Consider the following 21,914-nt stretch of genomic DNA (forward strand, 5'->3'; position numbering starts at 1 on the left):
ACGCACGAAGCTCATTAATCGTCTGACATTCTTTTGCTGGCTAGTCGGTTTTGCGTTCTTAAGTTCTGTCAGGGCTTACAGAGCACCCCCCCCCCCCCCCCGTATTTCTGTCTGTCCGTCTCTGTGCGCTGTAAGAGCTATAAGACGACAATGACAGCTTCATGCGCGACTTAAAATCTATTCTGGCCTGTGTAGAGCGCCCGAGAAGTTTGTTTTTATTATCTGCTGTGCCTGCAGCAGATAGTACAAAAAAAAAATGGGACAGCAGCTGATGATTTTACGTGCATGTGCCTGCCTGTATTTCAGGCGGCTCTAGTTACGCACCAGTGTTGCTTGTAGAACCCAGCAGCTATACATATACAGCAAGACGTCATAGTTTGCCGGGCAGTGCACCATCAGAGCTCTTTACACAAGTTCAGCAATGACTGCATTTGAAATTGAAGACAATTGAATACTCCTATGTAGCTGTTGTCTTGAAACGCACAAGGAGAATTTCAGCAAAGGTGGCGAGGAAATTTTGGGGGTGTGAAAGGGAAATTCATGGTTTATGGGGGGTTTAACGTCCCAAAGCGACTCAGGCTATGAGAGACACCGTAGTGAAGGGCTCCGGATAATTTCGACCACCTGCAGGATTGTTTAACGTGCACTGACATCGCACAGCACACGGGCCTCTAGAATTTCGCCTCCATCGAAATTCGACCGCCGCGGCCGGGATCGAACCGGCGTCTTTCGGGCCAGCAGCCGAGCGCCATAACCACTGAGCCACCGCGGTGGCTGAAAGGGAAATTCAGACGCTCCGGAAAAGCGGCCCCCCCCCAATCTGCATGTAGTACTTGCGCGACTAAAACGATCCCTATAAAACCACCACATTCGACGCCGCTGTAGTGTTAAAGAAAAACACTGGCTTAACTAAATCGCTTCCGGGAAAGCCGCGAAACTGTTCACGCGCGCCGCCAGCTGCTTACGCGTGCGAGAACTAACGAGCCCCAGCGGAGTATATGTATAAGGTACACGCGGTCAGCGCCGCGGTGCGTCCTCCTAATACGCGCAACATGGGGCGAAGCGCCGCCGAGTTCCCGCACTGTGAACATATGTATCGATCGCGTGGCACCTACCTGTGTGGAGCAGTGCCTAAATCGAGCCGTGGCCTGGGCCCTGCACCCGAGCCAGGGGTCGTTAAACCCGCGAACTCGGGGGTTCCGCCCTCGCCCAGAGGTCGAGAACGGCCAGCGTGCTTACCAGTGTCCGGACGGGAAACCTCGAATGTGCGCAGGAAGCCTGAAAACGCCGTTTCTAAATGAGTGCGGCCCAGGCGGCTCTCGCATTCCAGATGAGGGACGCAGAGCTGCCGTAGATGATATTCAGATGCCGTCTCATTCGACGGCTGTCCCATTGAACTGCATCACGGGCTCCACCCACCACTAGCCGGGTGTACTATCGCGATCAAATTATTACGGGACACGCGCTCTCGGAAACGAACTTATTTTAGCTCTACCTCCAGACCCATTCGCATGGTATCGTCCCCTCATACCTTGACATATTTCAGGAGACTGTATTACGTGACTGCACCGAAATAAATTTTTTTTCCCGCCCACTCACGTCCCGTAAACTTTTGATCCCGATAGTATAGTAATCATCACGCCTGTCTAGAGCGCTGAAGTGGTGTGCTGCAGAACAAAAAAAAAACTGAAATCTTCACTCAGTTCATCTGCTGCTGACACAGTGCCAGGGCAAATTGTGTGTCTATGCAGCTCCGCTCCAGCGCAAGCAATTGTCTCTAGAACCGTATACCTGCTTAAAAATTCCCCTTCCTTTGTGCGACAGGGCGCTGTTCCTGCAGGCGTGCTCCAATCCAGACATATACAAGGCCTTCAATGAAAACGTGGAGGGCGGGTAAAATGCTTTAGCTAATACGCCCTCGCGTCACGCGGAAACTGGACTTTTCTACCACTTGTCAGCCATGCACATGTTCGACGACTGGGGACTTCTGCAGGTCCTCAAGTGAAATTGATTTGATTTGTGAGGGTTTAAAATCCCAAAGCGGCTCAGGCTATGAGGGACGCCGTAGTGAAGGTCTCCGGAAATTTCGACCACCTGGGGTTTTTTAACTGACATCGCACAGTACACGGGCCTCTAGAATTTCGCCTCCATCTTAATTCCAGCACCGCGGCCGGTATTCAAGTGAAATTAGGTGGCGGGTTATGAACGGATCGGGGTTGTGAATGGGTTATGAATGGTTATGAATCGGGGTTATAAATGGATGTGGAAAGCGATGCGCGTAACGGCGGTCCCTGAGGCAGAGCTCCAAGGACTGGTATTCATTGCAGCCGGAACATTTCGGTTGGCCACACAGACCTTATATGTCGTGTACGACGAAGGAGGTATAGGATAGACCTGCCTCGAGGACGAATCAGTATACTGGCGGCCTCTCGGCTGCCTTTTTATGGAGGCAAAACGTAAGACGCCCGTGTGCTGTGCGATGTCAGTGCCCGTTAAACATCCCCAGGTGGCCGAAATTATTCCGGAGCCCTCCACTACGGCACCTCTTTCTTCCTTCCCTCAATCCCTCCGTTAACCCTTCCCCTACGGCGCGGTTCGGGTGTCCAACGAAATAAAAACCAATTAACTGGAGTAATTAACGACATTCGTTGGTTTTTTTCTGAAGGCTTCTAGGAGCGCTCAATTTGGTGCATCTTTCGCGCATGGTTTGTATAATGTTCAGTGGCTCAGGCCATGAGCACGAGGGACCCCGAAACGGGTTGCACGGGTGGGGTCTTTCATTCCCTTAAGCTGTTACCGGCAATTTATTTATTTTATTTAAATTATGCCGCTGGACGTACTAGCGCAAGTCAAAAAAGCAATCAATTAATTACGATATTAATCGAAGGGTTGGAATGGATGTAGTTTTGCGTGTCGGAGGTACCCCGCCCTCGCGGAATCGCTTGCACGCCTCTTGACACTCGTTACAAATGTGGAAACTGACTCGAAGGGGGGGCCGTGGGTTTGGGACAAGCCACCAGAGGCTACCCCACTTTCGGCCGCCTTCCAGAAAGGAGACCTCATCCAAGCGTCGCGCGCACGTGCTTTACAGGCGACGGTTAATAATAATAATTGGTTTTTGGGGAAAGGAAATGGCGCAGTATCTGTCTCATACATCGTTGGACACCTGAACCGCGCCGTAAGGGAAGGGATAAAGGAGGGAGTGAAAGAAGAAATGAATTGAGAGGTGCCGTAGTGGAGGGCTCCGGAATAATTTCGACCACCTGGGGATCTTTAACGTGCACTGACATCGCACAGCACACGGGCGCCTTAGCGACGGTTCGAATCACAAATCCGTGTCACTGGTCGCTAACGCGCCATCACCATTGAGTTACGCAAGAACCGTCAGCAGTTGCAGTGAAAGAAACGAAATAAAGAAGGAAGAAAAAAAACCGCTGCGCGGCGAGAACTTTCTCCGAGTACGTCGCCCAACTTCCCACACAGTTTTCTCCTTCTCGCCTAGATTGATTTTGATCGTTGGATCGACAAACGTTGCCATGACCACCGGTCAGATTCTACAACGAAGGTTTGCGAGCCGTCATTACCTGTTCCGGGAACTTGACGGTGGGGCTTCAGCGAACGCCCACCCGCTCCTGTTTTGGGATCCGGAGTCGGCAGGGGTGCAGGGAAACCGCGTTTAACCAAAGACACGACACGTCTTTTCATTGTTTCCTTCTTCGAGAGTGCCGTGTCTATGGGCGCCTTGCTCGTCATACGACACTGTGTTTTGCAAGCTGCCCTCGTCCACTTTCGCTGCATCACGTTGGTCGCAAATGAACGCACAACAAAAATAAATAAAAGGGGGGTGGTGGGGAGATGGCGACCTCTTAAAAAACACGCGCATGGGAACTCGCGCACGCCGGCTATATATAACCCTTTTGCAAGGCAGTATCGCGCGCGTTCAAGCAGAAAGACATCAGTGCAGCGCTATCTGTTCGTAATATAAGAACATTCCTGTGCGAACAGAAGCGGGGCGGATGGGCGCCTCCTGTCCTTTTTGCCCTTGCATTCTTTGTGCGCCGCGGGATAACGGCGCTCATGTTGCAGCGCGTGGTGAATTCTGCGCCGTGCCTCCCCCCTCGGCTGCCGCCGCTCGTGGCTGCGCCCACGCGGGACAAGCGTGGCGCTTTAATGGAAATTCCCGCGGCGAGACGGACACAAAGAGTAAAAACTAATCCGGTGTAGAGTTTCCGCTTCGATGCGCAAACGTTCGGGACAAACCGAAATAATTATTCTTTCTGGCCGGTAAACCTGATACCTTGAACAAGGCGGTATGGCGGAGACGCCTCGTGCTGACGAGGCGAGGAACAAAAGCGAGTCGAATTCAAAATGTCAACGCAGTAATCAGTGTTCCGTGCATCAACTCATCGGCTTCGTCGGAGATTCGAGCGCGTCTCGCGCACACACGGAAATGAATCATTCGTAATTTGAGCCTACCACACACCTTCGTGCGTTTAGGACTTGCTCGTTTTATTTTCACGACAAAATGCTTCTCTCTTCAAAGAGTAGTTTTCACACCGCCAGGGCGCTCGCTCCATGGAACGACGATTCGACACATCTACTGGTACGTAAAGCTCTCGTTACAGCAAAATCGCTCGATTAGAACCACTTAGAGGCTCACGTAGCACTTCCACAGTTGAGGCCCGAAATAAAGTTACGCTCATTGTCCTCCACCTCGCTTGCATGCCGCTGACGGCAAAATTTCTCGCTGTCTCGTATTTCGGCTTCGCGATAACAAAAGCTTGCCTCGAACAAGAATTTTGGTTACTGCGAGGGTCTGCTGCACGACGTTATAGGTTTGAAGACATTTTTTTTTCTTTGAATAACAGTCTACTAAACAGTTTGGTGTCGCGCACTCCGCAGAGCTTTTCAGCGTGCGATCTTTCAACAGTTATTATTCCTTACCTCTCTATTTCAAACAAATGCACGGTAGATGCTTACACGTACAGGGTGTGCTGGCTAACGTACTCCTCTTTAGTTTGTGTGCAGAGAAAATAGAGCTGAGGCAGCGACGGATGACAAAGAATAGCGGAAGAAACACGTCGCATGCGTGCAGGCTCACGAAAGTTCACTGGCAGCGAGCATAACACCAGAACATGCCTAAACGAGTTCCTGCGCGGTTTTCAGACTTGCCGAAACTGAGGCCTTTGGGGGTGTCATGTTTTTTGTTTGTTTGTTGTTTCTATTTTCCTGCTTTTCCTTTTAAATTAAGTTTTTTTAGCGTTTAGTGTTTTTTCTTTTTTTTATATTTGCTTTAAGCCCCGTGAAGCGTAGCTGGTCCGGGCTCCCTCTCTCTTTCATATATGTTTTTTTTCTGTATTTTTTCTGAGAGGACCAATAAAAGGGTATGGAACAGCTGAAAGCCTAGAAACCGGGTAGCCGGCTACTTGTCACAGCAAGGCAGCACAACAGTGAAAGAATAAAAAAACAAAAGGCGAATGGTGTGATTTTAAATGAGCTGCATGCAGGGATCTTTCCCGCCATATCAGGCGTCCCTCGTGCAGCGCCGCACACTCGACCAAACAATGCAAGTTTTCGCCGCTGCTTTAGCGCAGCAACTTCAGATTTCGGTCTCCACGGTGTCCGATAGATCACCTGTGCGTATACATAGCACTTTTCCTTGGCTACTGTCAGCCAGCTAAGCAGCATAACCGAATATGCACCATGTGTTACTGCGCATTATCTGATATGACGCGCGAATGAAAACAGAAAAAAAAGAACCATAGCCGCGAGCACGTCGGAGCCAGCACGCACGCGTACTGTCCGAGTGCTCACCGCTAGATATCGCGATAGACAATTATCGGAAAAGCAGGAGGCTGGAAGGAGCCTCCGCCCCTTCCGTGACGCGCGCGCGACGCGGAAGCCGCGTCTTATCGGCGCCGATACTCACTGCGCGCGATCGACGGACGGCGGTGGTCCTCCGATGAGCGGCTCCGAAGGGGGCGAGTGACGGCAGCTGCGCGCCGGTGCCGTTCGTAGCGCGGCAGTCTTTAGCCGAACATCCTGCGCGGCGTTCGCTGCACGTGCTGCCAAGGTTCGCGCTGCAGACCGGCGCGACAGCGGCAGCCGCCGCACCTGAGCGACACCGGCGCCCCCTGGCGCGCACCGGGCGACCAATGGAGCGGAGGGCGCCAAGCACGACCGCCGCTCGTGGGGCGAGAACCTCCGGCACTGAATTTCTAGAGCATTTTCTTTTTACGACGCTTTGTATCTTATCGCGAGCCCACCGCCGGGACCCAGCTCGTGATGGCGGTGGACGGGGACGAAATTGCCGCGTCCGTCGATTGCCGCCTCCGGTGTCCTCCTTGCGCCGGTTCGGCCCCGATTGTGTTTGCCGCGCTAATTGCGAGCCTCCCAGTTGGCGCCCTCGGCTGTGGCTGATACGCACGGCGCTGGGCGATGCTAGCTGGGGGGGGGGGGGGGGGGGGGGGGGCGAAATGAGGAACGCGGCGGCGCGCTACGCTCGGTGATCTTCGAGAACGAAGCCGCTCTGCGGCTGCTTTGCATGTCAACAAAAGAACTAGATGAGGAACGCGGCACAGCGCGGGAGTGCGTTCTCGGACCAACCTTGCTCATCGAAAGATTCAGCAATTCGCTATCCCGGATCGAGCGCAGAACAAGAACAACAACAACAACAAAAAAAGCCAAGGCGATCATACGATGTGATGCGAGAAGTCTGCGTTATCAGTACTTGTTGTACGCTTCGCTTTTACATTGATCGCTTTCCCATTGCGTCTTTGAATTTGGTTTCGCGGTCGCTTTTCCGTTTATCTGCGGCGGGGACTAGGTTGAATTCGAACTTTTCCGTGCCCGTTATTTCGCTCATTTTTGTTCGTCTGCCCGTCCGTCCGTCCGTCCACTGGGGGTTTACCGGTGCGGAGGCCAATCTAGGCCTGCTCTGCATCTTCCCTTGCAGCTGTGCGGACGCCGAACAACGTGAAACGACCCAACGTCCTTCATACAGCTAGCGCTGTAAATCACGGGGTTCACTCGCATCCCATCTCACCATGGCAGGTTTTGGCTCGTCTGGATAGCGGAGGATATACTTACAGGCGTAGATAATCGTCTCGATGAGTCATGGGGATTTACGGGAGCTCCGTTACGGGTTCAAGCGCAACAAGAAGGTGCACATCCTGCTGAATAAAACAATGCCACACGACATGTCATGCAGCTGGGTAATCCAGGTCTAGCGGGGTTAGACTTCGAGCTTTTCGACACCTGTCACACGCCAAGAGTTCGGGAGAGAGAGCCTCGCCCACGACTGCATAGGCTGAAGCGTGGGGAAGGAGTCGTAGCACCGGTGCGCCAGCATGACTTCCACATATACCACCGAAAGCTGGGCGCCTTCAGCGTCGCGGAGCTGCGAGAGGCGAACATTGAGTGTGCCCGGGCGGACTATCATTAGCACAGTTTTTAACGGAACGCAAAATTCTTTAAAGAGGCCTGGAGCACTTTTTAAACGCAATATAAGTTAATGGCCCCAATGGTTAGATCACATGCCGTTGAATGTAAGCCGAGCATACAGCTGCTCTTCATAGAGCGTAATACCTGCTATCTTCCTCTGGGATTATTCTCCATTTATTGCGCCTCTGGAACTTCTGCGCTCCTTTCTCCTTACTATGATGGTATTTCCACTGGTATCGCGTCATGAGTCACGACAGATAAGTGCTGCCGCTGTGAGCCGGGTGCATGCATCTATTGGTTTCGAGAACGGCAAGTGCCAATGGGAGTGGTGCCTATGTATATCAAGAGTTGTCGCTGGCAGGAGCATCACAAACACCGGATTGCCTATGTGTCCAGCAATGAAGATAAAAGACAAAGCCTAGGAAGCGCCGAGGGGCAATTTCTGATCGCTGGTCGCTCCACTATCGTGCAGATCGCATTCGAAAAATTCATTCCGTAGGTGATTCCACAGAGGGTGGCTCTTCATAATTCACGTCTATTTGGAACACTGATGAAATGTGCATCGCCTATTTAAATTCAGGCGCATCCACTTGCATGTGTCAGTGCTGATCGTAATCAGTGAGAAAAGGGGCTCCAGTAATCGTTTTGGGCGTGTAAACGCTGTTCCCACATTTAACTCCCTTTTCATCAGTTTGAGTAGTATGATAGCCTGCGAAAAAAAAAGTAATAGGAGGGCAAGGAGGGAATCGAACCAGGGAGGCTACTTTGATCACGAAGTCGGACGCGTTGCATTTCCTAGCTGTTAAGCACTGTCAGACCAATGTCAACCGACAGTATTGGTACGCGCGCTAGGCACACCGGACGTTTCAGGGAAGCCTTTCCAAAATTTTCAAAAATTGGCTTTTTGGGCTAAAAATATGGCTTTTGCAGCATAGTATTACTAGTGTTGGCGGACACCACAAAACCGGTGAATCGTCTTAAGTAGTAAGCTGGGTTACTAATTTTTCGCAATTAACTTTTTTTACCATTAGAGTTAGGCGCCTGTTACAATTAGAGATTTGTAGCCGATCGTTAGTAATAACCATATCAGTTTTTAGAATTTTGAAAACGCGATTATCCTCGGCGCTGTGGCTCGACAAAATCTGTCTTTTTTATCTAGTTACGTGCACTGGAAAGGTTGCTTTGCCTGCATGCTTTTTGAAAGCGCATGCATTTTGGCACGATGCAGCCAAATTTTGTTGAGCCACAGCGCCGAGGATAATCGCTTTTTTCGGAATTCTAAAAACTGATATGGCTATTACTAACGACGGGCCACAAACCTCTATTTGCAACTAAGCGCCTAAATCTAGTTAACCAGCTTACTACTTAAGACGATTCACCGGTTTTCTGGTGTCCGCCAGCACGGGTAATACTATGCCGCAAAAGCCATACTTTTACCCCAAAAAGCCTATTTCTTAAAGTTTTCCCTGAAACACCTGGTGTGTTCTCTGTATGAATGCACTGTAACAGGCCGAAGTCAGGCTCTTGACTGTCGCTCAGAAGCACACTATTACCTTTATAATAGATACATAATGAGGGACTAATCACTCAGTGGCATCCACCCAAGCGCAGCCAAATACGGCTACACAGGAAAGCTATGTAGCTTTCACAGAAACTTCGTTGCTGAAGAAGAATTTGTTCTGGGGCCAGGAATCGAACCCGCGACCACCGGGGCAGTCGAACTACCACCGGCGGTAGGTTTATGCCTCAGTTCAGCTCTGTAAGGGTTGTATTGCAACTAAATGCATTGTAAGAAATTCAGCAATACAGCTGGGCAGCAATTCACGATCGCTGCCGCACAGAGCTTGCACCCTGATAAATGAAGATACAGGTCACAGAAGCGTTGTGCACCGCCGCCAAAAGCCATTCGCCGGAAGCAAATCCGTGGCGTGCGTTGAAGCTTCGCGAAATGAAAACGCTAACGTTTTGTTACGTAATTCGTGACACGAAAAAACAAACAAAAACAATCCTACTCCACTGGCGCTCACGTTGGGCATTCACGCGGGAAATGCACTGAAATGTGAAGCACTTCTTGCGGCGCTTCGTGAAAAATCATGACAATGTACGGACAATGTTTCTCTTGAGCCATAACGCCGGCCGTTTGTGAATTTTTTGTCTTCGTAAAGCTCGCTGTTTCAAAACATATATACGAAGATATGAACGAGACCACCGAACGATGTGACGACGAAAAGCGTCCTCTTAATGTAGCGATATGTAGCCGCAATTTTTCAGCTGAAAGTGAAGCAGCTAGGAGAAAGTCGTGTTAAAAATTATGCACGCCTTCGCTGAACGGTACTCATACTCAATCGCATAACTTCCCTGGAGCGCAGTAAAATCTAGAGACCTCCTCAGCCAATCAGGAGAGTGCGCTAAACGTGTTCCTGCGTTCCCCGTCGTCTTCTGGCGGTGTATGCAGATAAGATTGGAAAAAATAATTGACGGAACATTAGGCAGTTTTAATATAATAATAATTGTTTTTTTGGGGAAAGGAAATGGCGCAGTATCTGTCTCGTATATCGTTGGACACCTGAACCGCGCCGTAAGGGAAGGGATATAGGAGGGAGTGAAAGAAGAAAGGAAGAATAGGTGCCGTAGTGGAGGGCTCCGGAATAATTTCGACCACCTGGGGATCTTTAACGTGCACTGACATCGCACAGCACACGGGCGCCTGAGCGTTTTTCCTCCATAAAAACGCAGCCGCCGCGGTCGGGTTCGAACCCGGGAACTCTGGATCAGTAGTCGAGCGCCCTAACCACTGAACCACCGCAGTTTTAGAATAGCGTATTCACGCTTACGCGCGCTAAATTCGAGGTTTTTACGGGACATTACGCTGTTTGTCACATCCGCACTTTTAATTCAGTGTACACAAACGGAGACGCAGCGATAATTTTAGCCTAATGGTGCCATCTGATTTTTAGAACGGAAACTATATTTATCAACAAACCAACATCCTTCTTCAGGCATAGGAGCGGCATAATTGTCGCTCGAAATGGTTTGGTTTAAGGGGGCTTAACGTCCCAAAGCGACTCAGGCTATGAGAGACGCCGTAGTGAAGGGCTCCGGAATTTTCGACCACCTGGGGTTCTTTGACGTGCACTGACATCGCACAGCACACGGGCCTCTAGAATTTCGCCTCCATCGAAATTCGATCGCCGCGGCCGGGATCGAACCCGTGTCTTTCGGGCCAGCAGCCGAGCGCCATAACCACTCAGTCACCGCGGCGGCTTGTCGCTCTAAATAAAAAAAAATAAAGCAAGTTTATCGCTAATGTATTTGCTGTAAGAGAGATGTGAGACAAAACGGAAGCAGATGCCTCACTTGTGACCAGTGAATGCACTGAGTGAGTGAGTGAATAAACTTTATTGCTCTAATAAAGGAGTCTTGCTGCTTGCCCGAAGATTGCCGATGTCTTCCAGGCTGAGCGTGGTTGGCGCTGAAAAACTCAGTAACAGCGACGAATTCACTCAGAATTGAGGAGTCCTGCTTCAAAGCGCTAAACTCGGGAAATAGCGTATACCGTGCGTACGCTAAGGCTTGATTTAAAAGAGGGCTTGGCGCATGCGCACTTTAAAAGACGCTATCCCATATGCCCGTCTGCTCATTTTACACTGCCACTACATTTCGCAGCGTCAGAACGTCGCCTCTGCACTCTTTGCAGCTTTGGTATAGCGCTGCAAAGAACTGGTGAGGCGAAGTATAGTGGGCGCGTTTGCTGAGGTGCAGTCTTTGTCAAAAGTCTTGAGGCCGAAGGCTTTTCGCTTCATCCGAATAACAGAGCCATTACGGCCCTACTAGAAACCGAATGACCTTGGAATGCTAGCAGACGGCATCTTATTGCGGTGGAGAAGCTTCTTGCTTGACTTGTATTTTGAATGATCAGCTACACGGAACATTCATTTCGCTGCAGCTGATCGCTGTGGCCTTAACACTTTTGGCCAAGACTGTGCATCACTTTCTTCCTCTCGCTCAAACGAAGGTCTCGTTATTCCTATTAAACTGAATCAGCGACTGACGAAGGAATTTTGATGACATGGAGGTCACAGAAGAGCGCAGCGCCGGTACACTAAGTAGGCGGAGAAAGTATAGAACTAACCTCCAAACCTGTTTGTCTGTCGGAGGGAATGCGCAAGCCGACCTGTTCCCTGCCAGGGCAGGCGAGAACGCTGTATTTAGCTGTTCAGGGAATCTAGACGTAGAGAGTCTTCAGCAGCTGAATTACTCCGAAGGCGCTACCTCCAGCTTTCAAAGGGCAGCTCGATCGCAGTCTTTTGGCTTCGATCCTGCTCAACATGATGACGCTTCGTCGATTGCGAACGAGGTTATAAGAATATGTTCGTAACCTGCCTTCAACCCTGGAGCTCAGTGAGCGAGTTGGCTCAAAGTCACAAATTAGAGAAAAAACAGGAAAACAACTTTGTTTCTTACCGCAAATAATAATATCTCATTGTCAGACTTATGCTCCGTTTCATTCATGGCTTCGCAAACATACGTCTCCTGTCTCTATAGCATGTAGCACCACGGGCGTGCACAAGACTCTCCATGAGGGAGGGGCTCGAGCGACGTTGATGGTAGCGCCCCTTCGAGTCTTCGGTGTAGCGGGGAACAATAGAGGACAAAATCTGCGCCCCCTCCCTCATGCCGACTGCGGGGGAAGGGGACACTTACCCCTTGCCCCCCTCTGTGCTCGCCTATGTGTAGCGTTGTTGCAGCACTGACTTTGGAGTAACGCGGGAATAATTGTAAACCAGTCCTTAGCGCAGAAGCAAAGCGGTTCAATGCATGCTTGGCCTAGAGTGCACCGACATGATGTGGTGGCGACCGCAAGCGTATGCGCTTTGCACTTCGTCCGGGCATTGTGCTATCTCCTCGACACCTTCCTCACTGCGATCGTTTACATGAATGGCACGAACAGAAAAAAGGAGCCACATGGCACGTGAATTTCGGAACAGCAACCCTCGTTCAGTGCATTTGAAAGAAACGTACCGCTGCTGTCATTCAACGGAGCTCGACACGTGCAGTCAGCCGCGCACTGTGCGATCGCCTCTCGGTACGCGTTCCGGCGCGAATGCGAAGCTGAGCCACAGAATGAGGCTCAAGAGGCAGACACGTTTTAGCGGCGTGAGCAATATTTCCTCACGAGGCCAAGAGAAAGCGTAATCTGCCCTCCCCACCTGCAATACATAGGCGCGTGGCAGTAACGCAGCAGAGGGCTTTACGAAGGGGTTAGCACTACAAGATAAGAACGCTCCTCCGGACGAAACCGGCCTCGCTTCCGCACATCTTCGGTGGAAGTGCGGCGGAACGCGCTCGGAGGTGCTCGGCAGGCGCCAAGACGCCTTCGGGCAGTGTCCGCCGAGATGGTTGCGCATCGCGCGCCGAGCGGACCTAATACGTGCGGTCGCGGGCGTAATGAACTCTCACACCTGACCCGAAAACCTTTGTCCAGCGGCTCGCGGGACAAAAGACACGGCAGGTGCCATGGCGCCGTCAAACAATGCCTCTGCGGGCCCTGTGCAATCTTCAGATTGCGTCGCACCGCCAAGCTGTTCGACGAATATGAACGCGCTCTGATGTGGGTTAGCGATAGTGGCCGTGCGATAGGCAGCAACTATCTCCTGGAAACAGAGGCACACGTCCAGCGAGTGTCCAGGACACCGGGAACTGCAACCGGGTAAGTCGCCGCGCGGTTCACTTTCGCGGCAGCCAGTTTCTTTCGCGCCTCATTCGCCTTCAGGCAAAAGTTCTGCGTCCTCTTCTTCTTTACACGCAGTCTTATTCAGTCTGGGCAGACGGTTTTGTGCTTCGGAACGCTTTACCCAGGCGTCTCGAAACGCGAAACCGACGGCTTTGTCAATCTACTCGTGAGCGACCGGACTGGGCTGAGAGAGCCTAGTAACCGCGGGGAGGCTATAGAGGCAACCGTGGCCGTACCACATTTATTCTACGCTCCCTTCACGACTGCGAGCTTCCGTCCCGGTCGCGTTCAACGTCAGCGGATGAACGCATATCGCTCCCACGTGTCCGGTCGGCAAACCGAAGCGCGCCTGAAATGTATACCGGTAGAATTTTCGCATGCAGCTCTGCCATGCCCGCCCGAACGTCACGTGCGTCAGTGGCTCTTCTAAGTCGCTAAGCTACGTTGGGTGAATCTCTGTAACCGTCCGCGCCGAAAGAATCGGTCTTCGGGCGATTCCTTCCGCGCCTCTGGCCAACACTGCAGATCTGTAGCGGTTCGAAAGGAGGGCAGCGTCAGTGCTGCGGACGGTGCTCAAACGCGAGCGCTGAGTAACATCGCGGGAATTCACTGCGTCGGCGCGATAGTCGGGGGAGGCGTGGCGGCGGCGACGCAGAAACAGGCTGTGCACTGACCACTGTAGCGAAAGGGGTGTCACGATAACGAACTGCGTGTTGCTAGCTGCGCGTTCGGGGGAAAGAGCAATTAGTCTAATAACGATGTCCGGCGCTCAGACTTTTCGTTACTTTCTTCTTTTTTAGTCTTTTTTTTTATTGCTGTGTTGAAGCTGAAGTTTATTTTGCAACAAAGTGTTGCGAGGAAGGCCAGGGAAAAGGCTGTATAAACAGCTTGAGGGATCCTGACTTCCCCTTCACACAACTGCATTGACGGTGGCAGAAGCACGAGAACAAAGAACAGATAAAGGGAAAAATGGGAACATTATTAAAGCATATGCATCATATAATACATATATACTTGTAACTAAAAAATAAATATCAGAATGCAGCACGCAGAAAAAAAAGGTTACAGGAGGGGAGGGGGGGGGGGAGAGGGGTGCTCATGACAATAGCAACATAAACCTACATGAATCTTCGTCGCAATTCCTGTAGAGAAACGTCATGAGAGGGTTTGTCATTTGTAGCTAGCCGTGTGCAGTTTTTTTTTTTTTCGGGCAGCTTTTCGTCTACTTTGCCGTTGCATCGTAAAGAAAAAAGCGCCTGCTGCGCATTTGTACACTTTGAATGTGGTTATGTATTACTCGCTGTACGAAGCAACCAACAAGGTAGAAGTGGTCGTGTAATTCTAAACCTTCTATTTACAGCGCAAAACAAAGCCACTAACGGATCAGACATCTGCTGCGACGATTCTGTGAAAGCAGTTCAACTTTCATGCTTTTACTCTAAGCCTAGGCTTCACACGCGCGGCAGAATTTTTCTGGAGGTCTATGGTGGGCGGGGGGGGGGGGGGGTGCAGGGCAGGTCAGCCCCCTGACTAGGAAGGTGGAGTTGGCAGCTGGCTTTCCCACTGCGCCTTTGCATTCGACTTCGCCACCGCTTTTTCGTTATGCTGCTGCGTGGGCTTTAGTGTGTGGAGGCCTTATGGCGGTAGATGGTTAGTGATGGGTGGCGCTTCTGGAGGGTAGAGTTGGGTGGGCTGGGGCAGTGGATCGAGGTTAGCGGTAAGTGGGTGGGTAGTGCTGAAGGCTCCTGCCTTGGGGGCTGGAGGCTTCTGTTCAACAGGCATCAGATTCACGCGGAGGGGGAGAAAGGGGCAGTAGCACTGCTAATGCGCGTTAGATATAAAATGCATTTCATTTGCGTTATCGTAGCATGCACGCGATAAGGACGAACCTGCATGCGATGCTGTTCTCCGCGACGGTCTAATCGACTGCGCTGGTGACGTATGTATGTACGTACGTATACGGTGTAAATGCAAGCCCGGCCTGTATTGACCGATCCCTGGCAAGACGATATGTCCACTGAGCGAAACGCGGCATTCTTCCTTCTTCGACCTCGCGTCCGTCGGTCCTATCTCTTGCTGTGTTGTAACAGCGCGCATCCCGCTTTCTATAGATTCTTCGTCGTAAGTGACGACACTGACTCGTTTTTAGCGACGCCGGGAGATGTGTACCGCACGGCACGCTTCCACGTTGTACAGGTCTTGCACTCATAAGTTTATGGAACGTTACTATGTTACTAAGAAATTTAATTTCTTCGCTTCCGCGGCGCATTGCTTCCAATTTAATGGTGCGCTGTGTAATTCGCTTAAACTGCACATGCCCATTTTAGGCTGCGCGTGCAACGATGACGATTAAATTAAACCTTCTGTTTACATTGCGTTCTATAGAATGTCTTAGAGTGCTGCCGAAGATTCTTCAAACCCCTTGCATTTTTCACTGGCTCCGCGACCAAGGTTTTCTACTTTTCTTTGAAAGTGCTCAACTAAAAGCGATTCTTGAGCTGGAGCTGTACGTGACACGTGGTGCAGTTTATCCGACTCGCTTAAAGGAAAGCTGAACGGCTTTTTGAGAATTCTACGAGCTTAAAGGGTTCGAATATACGAAGCTTGTAGGTAAAGCCCGCTGTTTTTTTTTTTTTTTTTACAGCGACAGCTGTTAATGCTGCGGTTCCCGTTTCTGCGGCGTCGTTGGCGTAGCAAGACAGGTGCAAGAGCCAGGCTGATTGGTGATAACATAGTGACGTCATGGTTACGCGCCACGCTGACTGGTTCGAACACGATGACCTCAGAAATGAGGTCACGAGCGCTCAATAAAAACCCGGCGCCAACGATACTTCGCAGCGCCTGTCAGGCTGGACGCCACAAATCGAGGGCCTCGAACATGCGACTTTTAGCCATCGTTTCCAGGCGGACCTCAATCGTTCCCCCTAATCTTCCCTGTGATAATCAATAGCAGTAAACAATTCCTCGACGTGCGGTCACCCCTGCCTCTGTTAAGAGTTATCTTTTCGTGACAAGGGCTTAGAAATTCTGACCACGACAGAAAGAGATAAAAAATTGGAAAGGTTTGGTTATTTTTATATTTATTTTTCCTTTGGCTTTTTCTACTCTTCCCTCCTCAGCAACTTCGTCCGCAGGAGACGAAAATTTGCCAATGCTGCCCGCGTGGAGAATTCAGTTTGAAACTCCTGCCGAATGGATGAGCGGCCGTGCCCGACTGTGTGACGCATGGCCGTTTGTGGCGCACGCCTGCCCTACACTACCCCCCCCCCCCCTCCCTTATCCCATGACTGACTGTTGCGCTAGGCAGTGACTTCCCGTGGCCCTAATGCGAGTGCAGAGGCTAAGACGCAACAGACATCCCACACCCAGAGTTACTGACACTCCGACTAGCATGAGCATTTCGCACCACCCCAGTTGTCGACGAGATTCGCATTGCAACAAGTGTAAACTTTAGGCGAAGATGAGTGATGGGGGCGGGTACCGCTACTTCCGCCCGCGAATGCCGAATGCCGCCAAACAACGATGCACGGGCTTCACCTTGGGTGGCGTTTCTTTCCATCTTTCGAACGAGTGCTTGTGCGTTAGAAATGTGCCGCACCCGTAGATGACGTCGTCACGCGTCGTAAAACCGGCGTTGTGCTGTGCGGAAAAGCCTGAACAGCGTCGCGGCTAAAGCCGAAGAAAATTTGCATTATTTTCCCAACTTTCACACATTAGAACCCTTGAAATTTGTCGAACTCTAAACCTATTCATTTCATTTTAGTACTTATCAAATTTTGGTTGTGTGTTCCATCTTTGTTATCAAGATATCAGTAATGGTCAGATGTTTAGGGGAATCCCCCAAGGTGGAGTAGATTTGTATTAAGGGAGTAATTACTCATTGGCATCCACCCAAGCGAAGCCATACGGTTACAAAGGAAAGCTATAGCTTTATATTTATAAGCTGTATATATATACAGCTTCCACAAACCTCGTAGTTCCTTTTAAACATTAGACCAACACTGTTACCACTTCGAGCTTTTGACCAATTCGCCCTTGCCCTGTCATACACGCTAGCCGTCCCGGTTAGCTCAATTGGTAGATCGACTGCTCCGGTGAAGCGGTGGTCCCGAGTCCGAACCCTGGCCCGGACGAATTTTTCTTGAACTACGAAGTTTCTGTGTAACCTGTATAGCTTTCCTTTGTAGCCATATGGCTGCGAATGGGAGGATCCCAATGAGTAATTACTCCCTAATTATAATTACTGCCTAATTTTAATTATTTACCGTACGTTGGTGAACTCCCCGTGGTGATGCGTGTATACGTCTTGCTCACCATTCAAAAGAAAACACGCAACCAAAATATGGTGACCGTACTCTTTTGACTATACGTTTCCTTCTTTTGCGTTGACGATACGTACGCTGGCAGCAGTCAGGGAGACGTTGCACGCGAAAGCCACGGCAAGTGATCGTGAGTTTTGGCGCCATGGCGTTGACGGTCGGCGTTATGGTGACCAAAGCGGGCCCTTTGTGATCATGAAAGGAAAAAGTAGGTGGCGACAAAACGTAACAATAAAGCCAATCGTGCTTTCAACCCAGCACTGGCTCGGGAAAGGTTTCGGTTTGGTTTATGGGGGCTTAACGTCCCAAAGCGATCCAGGCTATGAGAGACGCCGTAGTGGAGGGCTCCGGAAATTTCGGCCATAAGGGGTTCTTTCACGTGCACTGACATCGCACAGCACACGGGCCTCTAGAATTTCGCTTCCATCGAAAGTGGACCGCGACGGCCGGGATCGAACCCGCGTCTTTCGGGCCAGCAGCCGAGCGCCATAACCACTCAGCCACCGCGGCGGCGTGGGAAAGGTTCCACTTAGTTGTTGGCTTCAGTTGGGGGGGGGGGGGGGGGCAAGCAGATTCCCACATAAGGTCACTTGTTAGGACGTTTTTGCAGGCTAGTTGGTGCATTACTGGACTTTGTTTTAAGCGCAGGGCAGCACAGGAAGGAACGAAGTTGAGAAGACAGAGCGCTTGTTCTTTGCAATTACTTTCACACCAGCCGTGCTGGTACCACACGGCGTTTTGAGCAACACATGCCGAACGCTTGCGACCGAGCAAGCAGTCTAACAGCAAAACGTTGCTGTCTTCCCACGAGCCACCGTAAGTTCCGCTCGTGTTGCCTCGGTTCCACTTCAGGCAAAAGCAGCAATTTTTATGCTTTGCTTCTGAGTGTCTCCTGCCTAACACTGGGGAGCGGCTTATCCAACCGGATTCTATTGTGATTATTGTCAATACCTGTTCTCTTATCTTAGCTATATCCTGTCGGCGTGCCGTTTTGATGGTTATGTCGAGGATTGGACGAGAGGGGGCGTGTCAGTAGGAGGTCACATCGGAAAGGTAACGCAAAAATAAAAATCTTGGGCGTAAGTACAGGAAAATCTCAGTAAGTTCTTGACATTGATAGACTCGCGTTCTTGATATTGATAGACTAGAAATGGGCGTATATTTTGTCTCCGTACTATGGCAGCGACGGCTGGAAAGGTGTGAGACAGAGTTGTGTGCAGCGCTGAGCTTCCCCCTGACACTACAATGCGCTGCGCCAACACCAGAAATGTTGAAAATACTTTGCAAAGCCGCTCTAACGCGCTCACGTCATACGAAGAGCTGTAGCTTGGCAATTTTATTTTTAATTCTTACCCGAACCTTGCTTTTCGCCTTTTCTGTGGCAGGATACGTGCCGAAGAGATAATAAGACGTTTTCTAAGTTGTCCGGGCCTATAGTTGTGACAAAGATCGCCGACTGACAGCGCGGGACCATAAGGATTATGTCTATACACCGCCAGTTTCGAATCGAGTGAGGTGTTTTAGGGGCTGTTACATGGCGCACTTGTACTGTGTAGTTGGAAACAGGGGTCGTTTCAACTCGACAACCCTTACATACACGGGCCTGTTTCCTCATCATAAGCGGCGTTTACGATGCGACAGAAGTCGACTCCAGCCCACTTTTTGAGGGAAGGTGAAAAAAAAAAACATTGAGGAAGAGAGTAAAGGATGACTCACGCTTTTCTTTCTCAAAATGTGCTCTTTTCCTCTAAAAAGGGTCTGGAGTCGACTTCTGTGGCATTCATGTAAGTGCGACTATGTATTCATGTAAGTGGAAGCTGCCGCAGCTCTGTATGCGCGGTTGGCAGTGGTGCGCGATCTCGCACTCTTGGTCTCGTATACTTCTGTGCTGATGGAAAGCGATGCTAAAAATGTCGTTTCTCGAAAGCGATCACTGGACCTTTGGCTGCGGCGCTTGTTCACTGCAATGGTGTGCGAGCCTCTCTACTATTGCTGTCGTACTGTGCGCGCTGCGCCCTGGAACTGTGCAGTAGTTGTCAGTGTTATCAACTGAGCGGAGACGCTTGCAGGATTGCGTTGAGCGTAACTGGATCCTGACTTCGCAGCTGTAGATGTACTAATACCCACAACGCGGATCGTCATACCATTATTGCGGGTCATGTCACACTGCTGATAGCAAGAAAGCCAGAGGGTGTGTTTCTTCTCGGGCGTCTAATTTTATGAGTTCTTTCAGTGAAAAAATGGTATGCAAGGAGCCTTTAGGCTATGCTCCAAACGTGCTTCTTTTCGAAAGGCATATTGGCTACGACGGGACACATTTGGCATTGTCAAACAAATGTGTCCTGCAAAATAAAGTGAATCCGAAAAAGGCGTTTCCACTACAGTTCTGAGTAGCCCACGTGTCTACTTCGACGCGACAATATTCTTCACAAGGTCAAGTAATGTAGAACGAGCCCGCAAACCCGAGGCGCCAAGAGAGACAAGGAATGGTGTATGGAATGGAATGGACTAAGAATGGCCTGCCTTCTTGCGCGTGACATTTTCTGACCTGAGTCAACGATTCCTGCACGTTCGGAAATACGCTCTGCCTGTTGTATGCCGAAGAGTTGTAGCTTCGCAAAATTCGGTTGTACAGAATGCTATGGTTCCGATGTCTGCTGACCTAGGTAGCGCCGAAACATTACAAAAATGTCGCATTTTTTTTATCAAACATTAGTTGAATGTTCTGTCTTTTTTTTTGTAACGTATTCATAAGGTTAGAAATAAACCTTAGAATAACATTTTCCTAATGGCTCTGAAAAGGGCTCCCAATAAAGGGGCGGTATTTCTGGGATGTTAAGCGACTCCGCTTCACGAATATTCTCCACCATTAATTTTTTAAATACTTCCCGTAGAAACTGGGTAATCTGGATCAGAATTTGAATTCCAGCATCTTCGCGCCTTTTCCTGTCCTTTCGTCACTTTTTTGCATGCCCCAAGGTCTGCGCTCGTCCGCCGTCCCCACCCACTCGGCACAGACCGCCGTCTGCCGACTCGACCAGCCGGAGCGAGGCGGCTGACCGGCCGCGGCCACGGTAGCTGCGTGACGTCTAAAGGAACCTAGCCAATAGCCATCTAGCTCTCAACAGATATACGCGGATGCATAAACCGAAGGAGAGCGCGAGCATGAAAGTCTCCAGGAATGGCTCGTCGACTTCTCTTTCTGGTTCGCTGCTCCGCGTTTAAGTGTATTAATTGGCTCGAGTGCTCCTGGGGACAGAATGTAGGGACTGAGCTAGTTTATGTACTCACCTCAGAAGGCGTTTCAGAGTCCCTTTAATTACACATTTAAAGAACATAAATGTAACGTTCTTGAAGATGTTAAAGCATGCAGGCCCGCCAGTTGTGCAACGAGGGGCTACACTGCAGCTCCACAATGCAGCCCAACATGCAACTCGTACACTCACTTCCTAACGGATACTGTGGAGTCAATCTTATATATCCATTACAGAGGGGTGACCCACGAGTGATAGTGGCGAAAGGGCAGTAAACAAAGCTTTCTGGCAAGCTAATGGAACTGCGCGTACAATCTATGGCAGGCACAATCTAAGATTTATTTGCAAAGCACTGCTAGTTGAAAAACATCTTTAAAACCAGTGGGAAAAGTTCTGGGACCCAAAGCTTGAAATATTTGCAATGGCTTATAATTATGATTCGAAAGATTTTTCAGACTATATTCAAAAAACGTTTATCAATATTTATAATACTATATTTAACGTTATTTGATAATTTTTAACATTGTAACAACATCTAAATGTCAGCATATGAGAATATAGTTCACTTTGAAAGCTTCTGACATAGCACGTAACGTTATTTGTTAATTTTTAACATTAATTTGAACATTTGAATGCAACATGCAACGTTACTGCAACTTGCATAACAGTTTTATAACATTATTCTAATGTTCGGAGCTACGTGAGGACTGGCGGTGACACGCTCCAGCTTTATTTTATCACATGACTGAAGAAAAAAACTGATATAAAGGTGAGGAAGATGTGATATTGGGCATGTTTAACGCACTTATTACCATACATGGCACAGTGCTGTGCCATGTAGCACTGGGGGAGCAGTTGCAAACACCGTATAACAGCAGGGTAGTTATGCAACCAGGTTCGCTCGCACATTTAAGGTGACAAAATAAGTTCAACAGCTTATGGCGTCCATAGCGTACTGTTGTTCCGTACGTTCCAAGGGGAACCCTAGGGATATTCATACTTCTTTTTCGACAAACTAACATCCCCCTTTCAAGCAAAGCCGTTCGCCTTTGAGCAATTGCATTATTCGTGGTTTCTGCGTTGTCCAGTGCGTTCGTTGGTAACGAGCGGTTCGTCGGGCTTTCGTTGCGTGTAATCTCCCGAAAACGATAAGAATTGGCGATA

The 21,914-nt window shown here is 49.9% G+C and overlaps 1 protein-coding gene across 1 annotated transcript in view; it reads right to left on the reverse strand.

The window, feature by feature from the left end:
* LOC144113309 (uncharacterized) overlaps positions 1–3,764 on the reverse strand; it is a 54,563-nt gene extending 50,799 nt beyond the window's left edge. The window contains exons 1-3 of the mRNA XM_077646300.1: positions 3,585–3,764; positions 1,240–1,278; positions 1,116–1,155 (exon numbers count right to left, since the gene is read on the reverse strand). Coding sequence (XP_077502426.1) covers positions 1,116–1,155; positions 1,240–1,278; positions 3,585–3,753 — 248 coding nt within the window. The 5' untranslated portion in view covers positions 3,754–3,764. The remainder of the gene's footprint in view (positions 1–1,115; positions 1,156–1,239; positions 1,279–3,584) is intronic.
* Between the last annotated feature and the right edge of the window lie 18,150 nt (positions 3,765–21,914).

Source organism: Amblyomma americanum, chromosome 1 (assembly GCF_052857255.1).
Source record: "Amblyomma americanum isolate KBUSLIRL-KWMA chromosome 1, ASM5285725v1, whole genome shotgun sequence".
Taxonomy (NCBI): Eukaryota; Metazoa; Arthropoda; class Arachnida; order Ixodida; family Ixodidae; genus Amblyomma; species Amblyomma americanum.